This window comes from Salvelinus fontinalis, chromosome 2 (genome assembly GCF_029448725.1).
Source record: "Salvelinus fontinalis isolate EN_2023a chromosome 2, ASM2944872v1, whole genome shotgun sequence".
Taxonomy (NCBI): domain Eukaryota; kingdom Metazoa; phylum Chordata; class Actinopteri; order Salmoniformes; family Salmonidae; genus Salvelinus; species Salvelinus fontinalis.
The window spans coordinates 15242333-15261308 of NC_074666.1; the positions used below are offsets into that span (position 1 = coordinate 15242333).

At 42.1% G+C, this 18976-nt stretch overlaps 1 protein-coding gene across 3 annotated transcripts in view; it reads left to right on the forward strand.

Moving 5' to 3' along the window:
• The window catches only part of LOC129812851 (protein Shroom3-like), a 160820-nt gene that overhangs the window by 117453 nt on the left and 24391 nt on the right, over positions 1-18976 (forward strand). For all 3 annotated transcript variants that reach the window (XM_055864792.1, XM_055864784.1, XM_055864800.1), the window contains 3 exons: positions 576-834; positions 4016-4656; positions 4919-5311. In XM_055864792.1, coding sequence (XP_055720767.1) covers positions 576-834; positions 4016-4656; positions 4919-5311 — 1293 coding nt within the window. The remainder of the gene's footprint in view (positions 1-575; positions 835-4015; positions 4657-4918; positions 5312-18976) is intronic.

Genomic DNA, 18976 nt, shown 5'->3' on the forward strand with positions numbered 1-18976 from the left:
TTAATAATATCCTCATGGTCCATTCTCTTAATAATATCCTCATGGTCCATTCTCTTAATAATATCCTCATGGTCCATTTTCTTAATAATATCCTCATGGCCCATTATCTTAATAATATCCCCATGGTCCATTATCTTAATAATATCCTCACGGTCCATTATCTTAATAATATCCTCATGGTCCATTCTCTTAATAATATCCTCATGGTCCATTCTCTTAATAATATCCTCATGGTCCATTCTCTTAATAATATCCTCATGGCCCATTATCTTAATAATATCCCCATGGTCCATTATCTTAATAATATCCCCATGGTCCATTATCTTAATAATATCCCCATGGTCGATGGGAGAGGTAACATACCAGGGATGGAAGTGTTTGGTAAAGAGAGGTAATATACCAGGGATGGAAGTGTTTGGTAAAGAGAGGTAACATACCAGGGATGGAAGTGTTTGGTAAAGAGGTGTTGAAGCTCACACACTTATCAGTTTTGTTTGTGTGTACGTGTGTGTGTGTGTGTGTGGGTATGTGTCCGGTCTTTGTGTGTGTGTTTGCCTCCTCTGTGTGTGTTACAGGTCTATGGACAGCCAGCATCCTGACAGACCTGTCTCTGCCTCCATGTCCCAGTCCCAGTCCCAGTCCCAGTGTTCAGATACCCACCACCTTCTGATCCAAAGCCCGTTCCAAAGCAACACCCCTGTGATGAGGAGAGATAGGCTGAAGAACCCCGACCGCCAGCGGGCCCTTAGTGCCTCCAGCCTGGCTGCCTCTGTAGGTCTCCCCTGCCCCTTTTTACCCCCAGGCACCAGCCCTACTATCAGCCTGGACTGGCAGGTATGTCAATCTGTCTGTCTGTAAAATCAAATCAACTCAGAGTTTATTTTAAGTACATTTAACAGGGGTCACAACACACTTTACGATATTCAAAAGAGGACCAGGGGAACAGCATCATCAACTAAACATAACAGGTCAAACACTGAAGAGCAAGTACTTCTGTCTGAACTATGTCCTGGGATATGTGGTTTATATAATCGGAGGGTTGTATATAATCGGAGGGTGTATATAATCGGAGGGTTTATATAATCGGAGGGTGTATATAATCGGAGGGTTTATATAATCGGAGGGTGTATATAATCGGAGGGTTTATATAATCGGAGGGTTTATATAATCGGAGGGTGTATATAATCGGAGGGTTTATATAATCGGAGGGTGTATATAATCGGAGGGTTTATATAATCGGAGGGTGTATATAATCGGAGGGTTTATATAATCGGAGGGTTTATATAATATAATTGGAGGGTGTATATAATCGGAGAGTTGTATATAATTGGAGGGTTGTATATAATCGGAGGGTTTATATAATCGGAGGGTTTATATAATCGGAGGGTTTATATAATCGGAGGGTTGTATATAATCGGAGGGTTTATATAATCGGAGGGTTTATATAATTGGAGGGTTGTATATAATCGGAGGGTTTATATAATCGGAGGGTTTATATAATCGGAGGGTTTATATAATCGGAGGGTTGTATATAATCGGAGGGTTTATATAATCGGAGGGTTTATATAATCGGAGGGTTTATATAATCGGAGGGTTGTATATAATCGGAGGGTTTATATAATCGGAGGGTTTATATAATCGGAGGGTTTATATAATCGGAGGGTTGTATATAATCGGAGGGTTTATATAATCGGAGGGTTTATATAATCGGAGGGTGTATATAATCGGAGGGTTTATATAATATAATTGGAGGGTTTATATAATCGGAGGGTTGTATATAATTGGAGGGTTGTATATAATTGGAGGGTTTATATAATCGGAGGGTTTATATAATATAATTGGAGGGTTGTATATAATTGGAGGGTTTATATAATCGGAGGGTTGTATATAATCGGAGGGTTGTATATAATTGGAGGGTTGTATATAATTGGAGGGTTTATATAATATAATTGGAGGGTTTATATAATCGGAGGGTTTATATAATATAATTGGAGGGTTGTATATAATCGGAGGGTTGTATATAATTGGAGGGTTGTATATAATTGGAGGGTTTATATAATATAATTGGAGGGTTTATATAATCGGAGGGTTGTATATAATCGGAGGGTTTATATAATCGGAGGGTTTATATAATCGGAGGGTTTATATAATCGGAGGGTTGTATATAATCGGAGGGTTTATATAATCGGAGGGTTGTATATAATTGGAGGGTTGTATATAATTGGAGGGTTTATATAATATAATTGGAGGGTTTATATAATCGGAGGGTTTATATAATCGGAGGGTTTATATAATCGGAGGGTTGTATATAATTGGAGGGTTTATATAATCGGAGGGTTTATATAATCGGAGGGTGTATATAATCGGAGGGTTGTATATAATCGGAGGGTTGTATATAATATAATTGGAGGGTGTATATAATCGGAGGGTTTATATAATATAATTGGAGGGTTGTATATAATTGGAGGGTTTATATAATATAATTGGAGGGTGTATATAATTGGAGGGTTTATATAATATAATTGGAGGGTGTATATAATTGGAGGGTTTATATAATATAATTGGAGGGTGTATATAATCGGAGGGTTGTATATAATCGGAGGGTTTATATAATTGGAGGGTTTATATAATTGGAGGGTTTATATAATATAATTGGAGGGTTGTATATAATCGGAGGGTTGTATATAATCGGAGGGTTGTATATAATCGGAGGGTTTATATAATTGGAGGGTTTATATAATTGGAGGGTTGTATATAATTGGAGGGTTTATATAATCGGAGGGTGTATATAATCGGAGGGTTTATATAATCGGAGGGTTTATATAATCGGAGGGTTGTATATAATTGGAGGGTTGTATATAATTGGAGGGTTTATATAATATAATTGGAGGGTTTATATAATTGGAGGGTGTATATAATCGGAGGGTTTATATAATATAATTGGAGGGTTTATATAATATAATTGGAGGGTTGTATATAATCGGAGGGTTTATATAATCGGAGGGTGTATATAATCGGAGGGTTTATATAATCGGAGGGTTTATATAATCGGAGGGTTGTATATAATTGGAGGGTTGTATATAATTGGAGGGTTTATATAATATAATTGGAGGGTTTATATAATTGGAGGGTGTATATAATCGGAGGGTTGTATATAATCGGAGGGTTTATATAATCGGAGGGTTTATATAATATAATTGGAGGGTTTATATAATCGGAGGGTTGTATATAATCGGAGGGTTTATATAATATAATTGGAGGGTGTATATAATTGGAGGGTTTATATAATATAATTGGAGGGTGTATATAATTGGAGGGTTTATATAATATAATTGGAGGGTGTATATAATCGGAGGGTTGTATATAATTGGAGGGTTTATATAATTGGAGGGTTTATATAATATAATTGGAGGGTTGTATATAATCGGAGGGTTGTATATAATCGGAGGGTTTATATAATCGGAGGGTTTATATAATCGGAGGGTTTATATAATCGGAGGGTTGTATATAATCGGAGGGTTTATATAATATAATTGGAGGGTTTATATAATCGGAGGGTGTATATAATCGGAGGGTTTATATAATCGGAGGGTTTATATAATCGGAGGGTGTATATAATCGGAGGGTTTATATAATATAATCGGAGGGTTTATATAATCGGAGGGTTTATATAATCGGAGGGTGTATATAATCGGAGGGTTTATATAATCGGAGGGTTTATATAATCGGAGGGTTTATATAATCGGAGGGTTTATATAATTGGAGGGTGTATATAATCGGAGGGTTGTATATAATTGGAGGGTTGTATATAATCGGAGGGTTGTATATAATCGGAGGGTTTATATAATCGGAGGGTTTATATAATTGGAGGGTTTATATAATTGGAGGGTTGTATATAATTGGAAGGTTGTCTGTCTTTTGATGTATTTTTATATGTTTGCCAAGAATGCCTGTGTCGTTGCCAGAAACACTTCTCTATGAGGAAAATAAAGTATTAATGAATTCATCCATTCAGGCCAATGAGAGGTTGAGCCAGGCCAACCTGGAGGCCATAGCGTCCCCAACCCTGCTGCAGACCGCCACACCCAGGACCGTGTCCCCAGAGGCCCAGGTTCACCCAGAGGTGAGGAGAAGCCCCACAGAACATCTACAGCAAGCCATGGCCCAGTGCCAGAACCAGGGTCTGCAGACCAGGACCAGACAGGGCTCCTCAGACACCAGCACCTCAGAGGAGACCCTGAAACACTTCCTCAGAGAGAAAGAGGGGCCAAGCCCTCAAGCTTCAGCCATTACACCAAAGACCAACCCACCCTCCGTCCTACCCAAAGCCTCCCCACCACCACCTCCATTTAAAACCTCTCACAGACCACACACCCTACTCTCTCTCCGCATCTCAGAGTCCACTCTGCAGGAGACCTCACCCCTACAAGTAGCTCCACACCTAGCCCCTCCCACAATCTCACTACAGGACTATGACGAGGTGTTCCTCCAGGAACCGGCCCCTCCTTCCCCTATTCCTCCCCCGCTCCCAATCCGGGAGACGGACATCACAGAGGACTTCCCCCCGCCGCCTCCCCCTCTCCTGCCCCCCTCCTCACTCCCAGACAGAGAGGAGGAGGAGAATCATCATGGACCTGGGCTACAGCACCTCAACAGGTACACACGACACTGGCTCCCACCAACACACATTATGCAACAATAACAGTGACACGTTATAATAAAACGTCAGTGATGTTGAATGGTGCCTTGATTACAGAGAGCCATAGTACTGCACTATATATTCACATTATCTAATGTAAAAGGGACATAGTAACACTGAAAATATTCTAATCATCAATGTTAAAGTTTTGAAAAACGTAGACCATTTATCCATCCGGTGTTGTGAACCTCTTGTCTTTTTGTGTGTCTGTACATGCAGCTGTGAGTTCCCATCTCTCCCCTCCTCCTACCGTCAGACAGTACCCCCCTCTATCCCCCTGTCTGTCTCTCCGAGGCCGAGCCTAACCCCTGAGCCCCAGCCTGAGACCCCCACCACCCTCAGCAACAGTTTCCCAGAGCCCCAGCAGGGGCCTAGCGGTGAGGAAAGCCTGGGGCAAGAGTACCATCTCTCAGCCAGGAGGGAGAGGTCTGCTGGGGAACTTAGGGTGGAGGCCCTGGCCAGACAGCTGGTGTCACGGGGGGATAGGACCCTGAGCCCGATGCTGGACAGCTGGGCAGAGGGTGGGCGGACCATGGACCTGATGGAGAGGATCTTCCCCGCGGGGGGAGGGAGGTTGCTGTGGCAACGCCGCAGGAGCAGTCTGGAGGACAGGTGAGGGACGGAGAGGAGCGAGGGGAGGAAAGGGGGGGGGGGGGGGGGGATTGAGGGACGTCTGGTTATCCAGAGGGAATGAGGAAGTGTGAGTGAGTGCGTGTGTGTGTGTGTGCATTCATGCATTCGTTTGTGTGCTTAGTGTGTGTGTGTGTGTTTTATTCATGTTATGTAACTAAATAAAAGGTTAGACTGTTTGATCAGGGTTCATTACCAGGAGATAGGACAGAACATAGGACCTTTGTTGAGGCTGATAACATTATGGCTCAGTTTATTACAGACACCTGTTATCACAAGACAACTCTTCGCTTTTAAAATAGACCATGACATCAGAGAAGCTAGATAAGCAAGGGAAATTATCATCATATCTCAGGGGTTTCAAGGTGAAATTGCAAAAAAAATATTTTTGAGTCAATCTTTGTTTTGTTTTCATCGTGAACAAATTGTTAAGAGAGAAATGATTAACACAGACAGGATAACAGTTGACGCTGACGCCACAGAATGATAACTGTTAAAAACTGCTGATATCCTGGCTGGTAACTATAGTTCTCTGTCTCTCTCTCCATGTTAGAGCTAGGTAACATCAGATCATACTGTCTCTCTCTCTCCATGTTAGAGCTAGGTAACATCAGATCATACTGTCTCTCTCTCTCTCCATGTTAGAGCTAGGTAACATCAGATCATACTGTCTGTCTCTCTCTCTCCATGTTAGAGCTAGGTAACATCAGATCATACTGTCTGTCTCTCTCTCCATGTTAGAGCTAGGTAACATCAGATCATACTGTCTCTCTCTCTCCATGTTAGAGCTAGGTAACATCAGATCATACTGTCTGTCTCTCTCTCCATGTTAGAGCTAGGTAACATCAGATCATACTGTCTGTCTCTCTCCATGTTAGAGCTAGGTAACATCAGATCATACTGTCTGTCTCTCTCTCCATGTTAGAGCTAGGTAACATCAGATCATACTGTCTCTCTCTCTCTCCATGTTAGAGCTAGGTAACATCAGGTCATACTGTCTCTCTCTCTCCATGTTAGAGCTAGGTAACATCAGATCATACTGTCTCTCTCTCCATGCTAGAGCTAGGTAACATCAGATCATACTGTCTGTCTCTCTCCATGTTAGAGCTAGGTAACATCAGATCATACTGTCTCTCTCTCCATGCTAGAGCTAGGTAACATCAGATCATACTGGCTGTCTCTCTCTCTCCATGTTAGAGCTAGGTAACATCAGATCATACTGTCTCTCTCTCTCTCCATGTTAGAGCTAGGTAACATCAGATCATACTGTCTGTCTCTCTCCATGTTAGAGCTAGGTAACATCAGATCATACTGTCTGTCTCTCTCTCCATGTTAGAGCTAGGTAACATCAGATCATACTGTCTCTCTCTCTCCATGTTAGAGCTAGGTAACATCAGATCATACTGTCTCTCTCTCCATGCTAGAGCTAGGTAACATCAGATCATACTGTCTGTCTCTCTCTCTCCATGTTAGAGCTAGGTAACATCAGATCATACTGTCTGTCTCTCTCTCCATGTTAGAGCTAGGTAACATCAGATCATACTGTCTGTCTCTCTCTCTCCATGTTAGAGCTAGGTAACATCAGATCATACTGTCTGTCTCTCTCCATGTTAGAGCTAGGTAACATCAGATCATACTGTCTCTCTCTCTCCATGTTAGAGCTAGGTAACATCAGATCATACTGTCTGTCTCTCTCTCCATGTTAGAGCTAGGTAACATCAGATCATACTGTCTGTCTCTCTCTCCATGTTAGAGCTAGGTAACATCAGATCATACTGTCTCTCTCTCTCTCCATGTTAGAGCTAGGTAACATCAGATCATACTGTCTGTCTCTCTCTCCATGTTAGAGCTAGGTAACATCAGATCATACTGTCTCTCTCTCTCCATGTTAGAGCTAGGTAACATCAGATCATACTGTCTGTCTCTCTCTCCATGTTAGAGCTAGGTAACATCAGATCATACTGTCTGTCTCTCTCTCCATGTTAGAGCTAGGTAACATCAGATCATACTGTCTGTCTCTCTCTCCATGTTAGAGCTAGGTAACATCAGATCATACTGTCTGTCTCTCTCTCCATGTTAGAGCTAGGTAACATCAGATCATACTGTCTGTCTCTCTCTCTCCATGTTAGAGCTAGGTAACATCAGATCATACTGTCTCTCTCTCTCCATGTTAGAGCTAGGTAACATCAGATCATACTGTCTGTCTCTCTCTCCATGTTAGAGCTAGGTAACATCAGATCATACTGTCTGTCTCTCTCTCCATGTTAGAGCTAGGTAACATCAGATCATACTGTCTGTCTCTCTCTCTCCATGCTAGAGCTAGGTAACATCAGATCATACTGTCTCTCTCTCTCTCCATGTTAGAGCTAGGTAACATCAGATCATACTGTCTCTCTCTCCATGTTAGAGCTAGGTAACATCAGATCATACTGTCTCTCTCTCTCCATGTTAGAGCTAGGTAACATCAGATCATACTGTCTCTCTCTCTCTCCATGTTAGAGCTAGGTAACATCAGATCATACTGTCTGTCTCTCTCTCCATGTTAGAGCTAGGTAACATCATATCATACTGTCTGTCTCTCTCTCTCCATGTTAGAGCTAGGTAACATCAGATCATACTGTCTCTCTCTCTCTCCATGTTAGAGCTAGGTAACATCAGATCATACTGTCTGTCTCTCTCTCTCCATGTTAGAGCTAGGTAACATCAGATCATACTGTCTCTCTCTCTCTCCATGTTAGAGCTAGGTAACATCAGATCATACTGTCTGTCTCTCTCTCCATGTTAGAGCTAGGTAACATCAGATCATACTGTCTCTCTCTCTCCATGTTAGAGCTAGGTAACATCATATCATACTGTCTGTCTCTCTCTCTCCATGTTAGAGCTAGGTAACATCAGATCATACTGTCTCTCTCTCTCCATGTTAGAGCTAGGTAACATCAGATCATACTGTCTGTCTCTCTCTCCATGTTAGAGCTAGGTAACATCAGATCATACTGTCTGTCTCTCTCTCCATGTTAGAGCTAGGTAACATCAGATCATACTGTCTGTCTCTCTCTCCATGTTAGAGCTAGGTAACATCAGATCATACTGTCTGTCTCTCTCTCTCCATGTTAGAGCTAGGTAACATCAGATCATACTGTCTGTCTCTCTCTCCATGTTAGAGCTAGGTAACATCATATCATACTGTCTGTCTCTCTCTCTCCATGTTAGAGCTAGGTAACATCAGATCATACTGTCTGTCTCTCTCCATGTTAGAGCTAGGTAACATCAGATCATACTGTCTCTCTCTCTCTCTCCATGTTAGAGCTAGGTAACATCAGATCATACTGTCTGTCTCTCTCTCCATGTTAGAGCTAGGTAACATCAGATCATACTGTCTGTCTCTCTCTCCATGTTAGAGCTAGGTAACATCAGATCATACTGTCTGTCTCTCTCTCCATGTTAGAGCTAGGTAACATCAGATCATACTGTCTGTCTCTCTCTCCATGTTAGAGCTAGGTAACATCAGATCATACTGTCTGTCTCTCTCTCCATGTTAGAGCTAGGTAACATCAGATCATACTGTCTGTCTCTCTCCATGTTAGAGCTAGGTAACATCAGATCATACTGTCTCTCTCTCTCCATGTTAGAGCTAGGTAACATCAGATCATACTGTCTGTCTCTCTCTCTCCATGTTAGAGCTAGGTAACATCAGATCATACTGTCTGTCTCTCTCTCTCCATGTTAGAGCTAGGTAACATCAGATCATACTGTCTCTCTCTCTCCATGTTAGAGCTAGGTAACATCAGATCATACTGTCTCTCTCTCTCCATGTTAGAGCTAGGTAACATCAGATCATACTGTCTGTCTCTCTCTCCATGTTAGAGCTAGGTAACATCAGATCATACTGTCTGTCTCTCTCTCCATGTTAGAGCTAGGTAACATCAGATCATACTGTCTGTCTCTCTCCATGTTAGAGCTAGGTAACATCAGATCATACTGTCTGTCTCTCTCTCCATGTTAGAGCTAGGTAACATCAGATCATACTGTCTGTCTCTCTCTCCATGTTAGAGCTAGGTAACATCAGATCATACTGTCTGTCTCTCTCTCCATGTTAGAGCTAGGTAACATCAGATCATACTGTCTCTCTCTCTCCATGTTAGAGCTAGGTAACATCAGATCATACTGTCTGTCTCTCTCTCCATGTTAGAGCTAGGTAACATCAGATCATACTGTCTGTCTCTCTCTCCATGTTAGAGCTAGGTAACATCAGATCATACTGTCTCTCTCTCTCCATGTTAGAGCTAGGTAACATCAGATCATACTGTCTGCTCTCTCTCCATGTTAGAGCTAGGTAACATCAGATCATACTGTCTGTCTCTCTCCATGTTAGAGCTAGGTAACATCAGATCATACTGTCTGTCTCTCTCTCCATGTTAGAGCTAGGTAACATCAGATCATACTGTCTGTCTCTCTCTCCATGTTAGAGCTAGGTAACATCAGATCATACTGTCTGTCTCTCTCTCCATGTTAGAGCTAGGTAACATCAGATCATACTGTCTGTCTCTCTCTCCATGTTAGAGCTAGGTAACATCAGATCATACTGTCTGTCTCTCTCTCCATGTTAGAGCTAGGTAACATCAGATCATACTGTCTCTCTCTCTCTCCATGTTAGAGCTAGGTAACATCAGATCATACTGTCTGTCTCTCTCTCCATGTTAGAGCTAGGTAACATCAGATCATACTGTCTGTCTCTCTCTCCATGTTAGAGCTAGGTAACATCAGATCATACTGTCTGTCTCTCTCTCCATGTTAGAGCTAGGTAACATCAGATCATACTGTCTGCTCTCTCTCCATGTTAGAGCTAGGTAACATCAGATCATACTGTCTGCTCTCTCTCCATGTTAGAGCTAGGTAACATCAGATCATACTGTCTGTCTCTCTCTCCATGTTAGAGCTAGGTAACATCAGATCATACTGTCTGCTCTCTCTCTCCATGTTAGAGCTAGGTAACATCAGATCATACTGTCTGTCTCTCTCTCCATGTTAGAGCTAGGTAACATCAGATCATACTGTCTGTCTCTCTCTCCATGTTAGAGCTAGGTAACATCAGATCATACTGTCTGCTCTCTCTCCATGTTAGAGCTAGGTAACATCAGATCATACTGTCTGTCTCTCTCTCCATGTTAGAGCTAGGTAACATCAGATCATACTGTCTGTCTCTCTCTCCATGTTAGAGCTAGGTAACATCAGATCATACTGTCTGTCTCTCTCTCCATGTTAGAGCTAGGTAACATCAGATCATACTGTCTCTCTCTCTCCATGTTAGAGCTAGGTAACATCAGATCATACTGTCTGTCTCTCTCTCCATGTTAGAGCTAGGTAACATCAGATCATACTGTCTGCTCTCTCTCCATGTTAGAGCTAGGTAACATCAGATCATACTGTCTGTCTCTCTCTCCATGTTAGAGCTAGGTAACATCAGATCATACTGTCTGTCTCTCTCTCCATGTTAGAGCTAGGTAACATCAGATCATACTGTCTCTCTCTCTCCATGTTAGAGCTAGGTAACATCAGATCATACTGTCTGCTCTCTCTCCATGTTAGAGCTAGGTAACATCAGATCATACTGTCTGCTCTCTCTCCATGTTAGAGCTAGGTAACATCAGATCATACTGTCTCTCTCTCCATGTTAGAGCTAGGTAACATCAGATCATACTGTCTGTCTCTCTCTCTCCATGTTAGAGCTAGGTAACATCATATCATACTGTCTGTCTCTCTCTCCATGTTAGAGCTAGGTAACATCAGATCATACTGTCTCTCTCTCTCCATGTTAGAGCTAGGTAACATCAGATCATACTGTCTGTCTCTCTCTCCATGTTAGAGCTAGGTAACATCAGATCATACTGTCTGTCTCTCTCTCCATGTTAGAGCTAGGTAACATCAGATCATACTGTCTCTCTCTCTCCATGTTAGAGCTAGGTAACATCAGATCATACTGTCTGTCTCTCTCCATGTTAGAGCTAGGTAACATCAGATCATACTGTCTGTCTCTCTCTCCATGTTAGAGCTAGGTAACATCAGATCATACTGTCTGCTCTCTCTCCATGTTAGAGCTAGGTAACATCAGATCATACTGTCTCTCTCTCTCCATGTTAGAGCTAGGTAACATCAGATCATACTGTCTGTCTCTCTCTCCATGTTAGAGCTAGGTAACATCAGATCATACTGTCTGTCTCTCTCTCCATGTTAGAGCTAGGTAACATCAGATCATACTGTCTGTCTCTCTCTCCATGTTAGAGCTAGGTAACATCAGATCATACTGTCTGTCTCTCTCTCCATGTTAGAGCTAGGTAACATCAGATCATACTGTCTGTCTCTCTCTCCATGTTAGAGCTAGGTAACATCAGATCATACTGTCTGTCTCTCTCTCCATGTTAGAGCTAGGTAACATCAGATCATACTGTCTGTCTCTCTCTCCATGTTAGAGCTAGGTAACATCAGATCATACTGTCTGTCTCTCTCTCTCCATGTTAGAGCTAGGTAACATCAGATCATACTGTCTGCTCTCTCTCCATGTTAGAGCTAGGTAACATCAGATCATACTGTCTGCTCTCTCTCCATGTTAGAGCTAGGTAACATCAGATCATACTGTCTGTCTCTCTCTCCATGTTAGAGCTAGGTAACATCAGATCATACTGTCTGTCTCTCTCTCCATGTTAGAGCTAGGTAACATCAGATCATACTGTCTCTCTCTCTCTCCATGTTAGAGCTAGGTAACATCAGATCATACTGTCTGTCTCTCTCTCCATGTTAGAGCTAGGTAACATCAGATCATACTGTCTCTCTCTCTCCATGTTAGAGCTAGGTAACATCAGATCATACTGTCTGTCTCTCTCTCCATGTTAGAGCTAGGTAACATCAGATCATACTGTCTGTCTCTCTCTCCATGTTAGAGCTAGGTAACATCAGATCATACTGTCTGTCTCTCTCTCCATGTTAGAGCTAGGTAACATCAGATCATACTGTCTGTCTCTCTCTCCATGTTAGAGCTAGGTAACATCAGATCATACTGTCTGTCTCTCTCTCTCCATGTTAGAGCTAGGTAACATCAGATCATACTGTCTTCTCTCTCTCCATGTTAGAGCTAGGTAACATCAGATCATACTGTCTGTCTCTCTCTCCATGTTAGAGCTAGGTAACATCAGATCATACTGTCTGTCTCTCTCTCCATGTTAGAGCTAGGTAACATCAGATCATACTGTCTGTCTCTCTCTCCCATGTTAGAGCTAGGTAACATCAGATCATACTGTCTCTCTCTCTCTCCATGTTAGAGCTAGGTAACATCAGATCATACTGTCTCTCTCTCTCCATGTTAGAGCTAGGTAACATCAGATCATACTGTCTGTCTCTCTCTCCATGTTAGAGCTAGGTAACATCAGATCATACTGTCTGTCTCTCTCTCCATGTTAGAGCTAGGTAACATCAGATCATACTGTCTGTCTCTCTCTCCATGTTAGAGCTAGGTAACATCAGATCATACTGTCTGTCTCTCTCTCTCCATGTTAGAGCTAGGTAACATCAGATCATACTGTCTGTCTCTCTCTCCATGTTAGAGCTAGGTAACATCAGATCATACTGTCTGTCTCTCTCTCCATGTTAGAGCTAGGTAACATCAGATCATACTGTCTCTCTCTCTCTCCATGTTAGAGCTAGGTAACATCAGATCATACTGTCTGTCTCTCTCTCCATGTTAGAGCTAGGTAACATCAGATCATACTGTCTGTCTCTCTCTCCATGTTAGAGCTAGGTAACATCAGATCATACTGTCTGCTCTCTCTCTCCATGTTAGAGCTAGGTAACATCAGATCATACTGTCTGTCTCTCTCTCCATGTTAGAGCTAGGTAACATCAGATCATACTGTCTGTCTCTCTCTCCATGTTAGAGCTAGGTAACATCAGATCATACTGTCTGTCTCTCTCTCCATGTTAGAGCTAGGTAACATCAGATCATACTGTCTGTCTCTCTCTCCATGTTAGAGCTAGGTAACATCAGATCATACTGTCTGTCTCTCTCTCCATGTTAGAGCTAGGTAACATCAGATCATACTGTCTGTCTCTCTCTCCATGTTAGAGCTAGGTAACATCATATCATACTGTCTGTCTCTCTCTCTCCATGTTAGAGCTAGGTAACATCAGATCATACTGTCTGTCTCTCTCCATGTTAGAGCTAGGTAACATCAGATCATACTGTCTCTCTCTCTCTCCATGTTAGAGCTAGGTAACATCAGATCATACTGTCTGTCTCTCTCTCCATGTTAGAGCTAGGTAACATCAGATCATACTGTCTGTCTCTCTCTCCATGTTAGAGCTAGGTAACATCAGATCATACTGTCTCTCTCTCTCTCCATGTTAGAGCTAGGTAACATCAGATCATACTGTCTGTCTCTCTCTCCATGTTAGAGCTAGGTAACATCAGATCATACTGTCTGTCTCTCTCTCCATGTTAGAGCTAGGTAACATCAGATCATACTGTCTGTCTCTCTCTCCATGTTAGAGCTAGGTAACATCAGATCATACTGTCTGTCTCTCTCTCCATGTTAGAGCTAGGTAACATCAGATCATACTGTCTGTCTCTCTCTCCATGTTAGAGCTAGGTAACATCAGATCATACTGTCTGTCTCTCTCTCCATGTTAGAGCTAGGTAACATCAGATCATACTGTCTGTCTCTCTCCATGTTAGAGCTAGGTAACATCAGATCATACTGTCTCTCTCTCTCCATGTTAGAGCTAGGTAACATCAGATCATACTGTCTGTCTCTCTCTCTCCATGTTAGAGCTAGGTAACATCAGATCATACTGTCTGTCTCTCTCTCTCCATGTTAGAGCTAGGTAACATCAGATCATACTGTCTCTCTCTCTCCATGTTAGAGCTAGGTAACATCAGATCATACTGTCTCTCTCTCTCCATGTTAGAGCTAGGTAACATCAGATCATACTGTCTGTCTCTCTCTCCATGTTAGAGCTAGGTAACATCAGATCATACTGTCTGTCTCTCTCTCCATGTTAGAGCTAGGTAACATCAGATCATACTGTCTGTCTCTCCATGTTAGAGCTAGGTAACATCAGATCATACTGTCTGTCTGTCTCTCTCCATGTTAGAGCTAGGTAACATCAGATCATACTGTCTGTCTCTCTCTCCATGTTAGAGCTAGGTAACATCAGATTATACTGTCTGTCTCTCTCTCTCCATGTTAGAGCTAGGTAACATCAGATCATACTGTCTCTCTCTCCATGCTAGAGCTAGGTAACATCAGATTATACTGTCTGTCTCTCTCTCTCCATGTTAGAGCTAGGTAACATCAGATCATACTGTCTGTCTCTCTCTCTCCATGTTAGAGCTAGGTAACATCAGATCATACTGTCTCTCTCTCTCCATGTTAGAGCTAGGTAACATCAGATCATACTGTCTGTCTCTCTCTCCATGTTAGAGCTAGGTAACATCAGATCATACTGTCTGTCTCTCTCTCTCCATGTTAGAGCTAGGTAACATCAGATCATACTGTCTCTCTCTCTCCATGTTAGAGCTAGGTAACATCAGATCATACTGTCTGTCTCTCTCCATGTTAGAGCTAGGTAACATCAGATCATACTGTCTCTCTCTCCATGTTAGAGCTAGGTAACATCAGATCATACTGTCTGTCTCTCTCTCCATGTTAGAGCTAGGTAACATCAGATCATACTGTCTGTCTCTCCATGTTAGAGCTAGGTAACATCAGATCATACTGTCTGTCTCTCTCTCCATGTTAGAGCTAGGTAACATCAGATCATACTGTCTGTCTCTCTCTCCATGTTAGAGCTAGGTAACATCAGATCATACTGTCTCTCTCTCTCTCCATGTTAGAGCTAGGTAACATCAGATCATACTGTCTGTCTCTCTCTCCATGTTAGAGCTAGGTAACATCAGATCATACTGTCTGTCTCTCTCTCCATGTTAGAGCTAGGTAACATCAGATCATACTGTCTGTCTCTCTCTCTCCATGTTAGAGCTAGGTAACATCAGATCATACTGTCTCTCTCTCCATGTTAGAGCTAGGTAACATCAGATCATACTGTCTGTCTCTCCATGTTAGAGCTAGGTAACATCAGATCATACTGTCTGTCTGTCTCTCCATGTTAGAGCTAGGTAACATCAGATCATACTGTCTGTCTCTCTCTCTCCATGTTAGAGCTAGGTAACATCAGATCATACTGTCTGTCTCTCTCCATGTTAGAGCTAGGTAACATCAGATTATACTGTCTGTCTCTCTCTCCATGTTAGAGCTAGGTAACATCAGATCATACTGTCTGTCTCTCTCTCCATGTTAGAGCTAGGTAACATCAGATCATACTGTCTGTCTGTCTCTCCATGTTAGAGCTAGGTAACATCAGATCATACTGTCTGTCTCTCTCTCCATGTTAGAGCTAGGTAACATCAGATCATACTGTCTCTCTCTCTCCATGTTAGAGCTAGGTAACATCAGATCATACTGTCTCTCTCTTTCTCCATGCTAGAGCTAGGTAACATCAGGTCATACTGTCTCTCTCTCTCTTCATGTTAGAGCTAGGTAACATCAGATCATACTGTCTCTCTCTCTCCATGTTAGAGCTAGGTAACATCAGATCATACTGTCTGTCTCTCTCTCCATGTTAGAGCTAGGTAACATCAGATTATACTGTCTGTCTGTCTCTCCATGTTAGAGCTAGGTAACATCAGATCATACTGTCTCTCTCTCTCCATGTTAGAGCTAGGTAACATCAGATCATACTGTCTCTCTCTCTCTCCATGTTAGAGCTAGGTAACATCAGATCATACTGTCTCTCTCTCTCCATGTTAGAGCTAGGTAACATCAGATCATACTGTCTGTCTCTCTCTCCATGTTAGAGCTAGGTAACATCAGATCATACTGTCTGTCTCTCTCTCTCCATGTTAGAGCTAGGTAACATCAGATCATACTGTCTGTCTCTCTCTCCATGTTAGAGCTAGGTAACATCAGATCATACTGTCTGTCTCTCTCTCCATGTTAGAGCTAGGTAACATCAGATCATACTGTCTCTCTCTCTCTCTCCATGTTAGAGCTAGGTAACATCAGATCATACTGTCTGTCTCTCTCTCCATGTTAGAGCTAGGTAACATCAGATCATACTGTCTGTCTCTCTCTCCATGTTAGAGCTAGGTAACATCAGATCATACTGTCTCTCTCTTTCTCCATGCTAGAGCTAGGTAACATCAGGTCATACTGTCTCTCTCTCTCTCCATGTTAGAGCTAGGTAACATCAGATCATACTGTCTGTCTCTCTCTCTCCATGTTAGAGCTAGGTAACATCAGATCATACTGTCTCTCTCTCTCCATGTTAGAGCTAGGTAACATCAGATCATACTGTCTGTCTCTCTCTCCATGTTAGAGCTAGGTAACATCAGATCATACTGTCTGTCTCTCTCCATGTTAGAGCTAGGTAACATCAGATCATACTGTCTCTCTCTCTCCATGTTAGAGCTAGGTAACATCAGATCATACTGTCTGTCTCTCTCTCCATGTTAGAGCTAGGTAACATCAGATTATACTGTCTGTCTGTCTCTCCATGTTAGAGCTAGGTAACATCAGATCATACTGTCTGTCTCTCTCTCCATGTTAGAGCTAGGTAACATCAGATCATACTGTCTGTCTCTCTCTCCATGTTAGAGCTAGGTAACATCAGATCATACTGTCTCTCTCTCTCCATGCTAGAGCTAGGTAACATCAGATCATACTGTCTGTCTCTCTCTCCATGTTAGAGCTAGGTAACATCAGATCATACTGTCTCTCTCTCCATGTTAGAGCTAGGTAACATCAGATCATACTGTCTGTCTCTCTCTCCATGTTAGAGCTAGGTAACATCAGATCATACTGTCTGTCTCTCTCCATGTTAGAGCTAGGTAACATCAGATCATACTGTCTCTCTCTCTCCATGTTAGAGCTAGGTAACATCAGATCATACTGTCTGTCTCTCTCTCCATGTTAGAGCTAGGTAACATCAGATTATACTGTCTGTCTGTCTCTCCATGTTAGAGCTAGGTAACATCAGATCATACTGTCTGTCTCTCTCTCCATGTTAGAGCTAGGTAACATCAGATCATACTGTCTGTCTCTCTCTCTCCATGTTAGAGCTAGGTAACATCAGATCATACTGTCTGTCTCTCTCTCCATGTTAGAGCTAGGTAACATCAGATCATACTGTCTGTCTCTCTCTCCATGTTAGAGCTAGGTAACATCAGATCATACTGTCTCTCTCTTTCTCCATGCTAGAGCTAGGTAACATCAGATCATACTGTCTGTCTCTCTCTCCATGTTAGAGCTAGGTAACATCAGATCATACTGTCTGTCTCTCTCTCCATGTTAGAGCTAGGTAACATCAGATCATACTGTCTCTCTCTTTCTCCATGCTAGAGCTAGGTAACATCAGATCATACTGTCTGTCTCTCTCTCCATGTTAGAGCTAGGTAACATCAGTTCATACTGTCTCTCTCTCTCTCCATGTTAGAGCTAGGTAACATCAGATCATACTGTCTGTCTCTCTCTCTCCATGTTAGAGCTAGGTAACATCAGATCATACTGTCTCTCTCTCTCCATGTTAGAGCTAGGTAACATCAGATCATACTGTCTGTCTCTCTCTCCATGTTAGAGCTAGGTAACATCAGATCATACTGTCTCTCTCTCTCCATGTTAGAGCTAGGTAACATCAGATCATACTGTCTGTCTCTCTCTCTCCATGTTAGAGCTAGGTAACATCAGATCATACTGTCTCTCTCTCTCCATGTTAGAGCTAGGTAACATCAGATCATACTGTCTCTCTCTCTCCATGTTAGAGCTAGGTAACATCAGATCATACTGTCTCTCTCTCTCTCCATGTTAGAGCTAGGTAACATCAGATCATACTGTCTGTCTCTCTCCATGTTAGAGCTAGGTAACATCAGATCATACTGTCTGTCTCTCTCCATGTTAGAGCTAGGTAACATCAGATCATACTGTCTCTCTCTCTCTCCATGTTAGAGCTAGGTAACATCAGATTATACTGTCTGTCTCTCTCTCTCCATGTTAGAGCTAGTTAACATCAGATCATACTGTCTCTCTCTCTCTCCATGTTAGAGCTAGGTAACATCAGATCATACTGTCTGTCTCTCTCTCCATGTTAGAGCTAGGTAACATCAGATCATACTGTCTCTCTCTCTCTCCATGTTAGAGCTAGGTAACATCAGATCATACTGTCTGTCTCTCTCTCCATGTTAGAGCTAGGTAACATCAGATCATACTGTCTCTCTCTCTCCATGTTAGAGCTAGGTAACATCAGATCATACTGTCTGTCTCTCTCTCCATGTTAGAGCTAGGTAACATCAGATCATACTGTCTGTCTGTCTCTCTCTCCATGTTAGAGCTAGGTAACATCAGATCATACTGTCTCTCTCTCTCCATGTTAGAGCTAGGTAACATCAGATCATACTGTCTGTCTCTCTCTCCATGTTAGAGCTAGGTAACATCAGATCATACTGTCTGTCTCTCTCTCCATGTTAGAGCTAGGTAACATCAGATCATACTGTCTCTCTCTCCATGTTAGAGCTAGGTAACATCAGATCATACTGTCTGTCTCTCT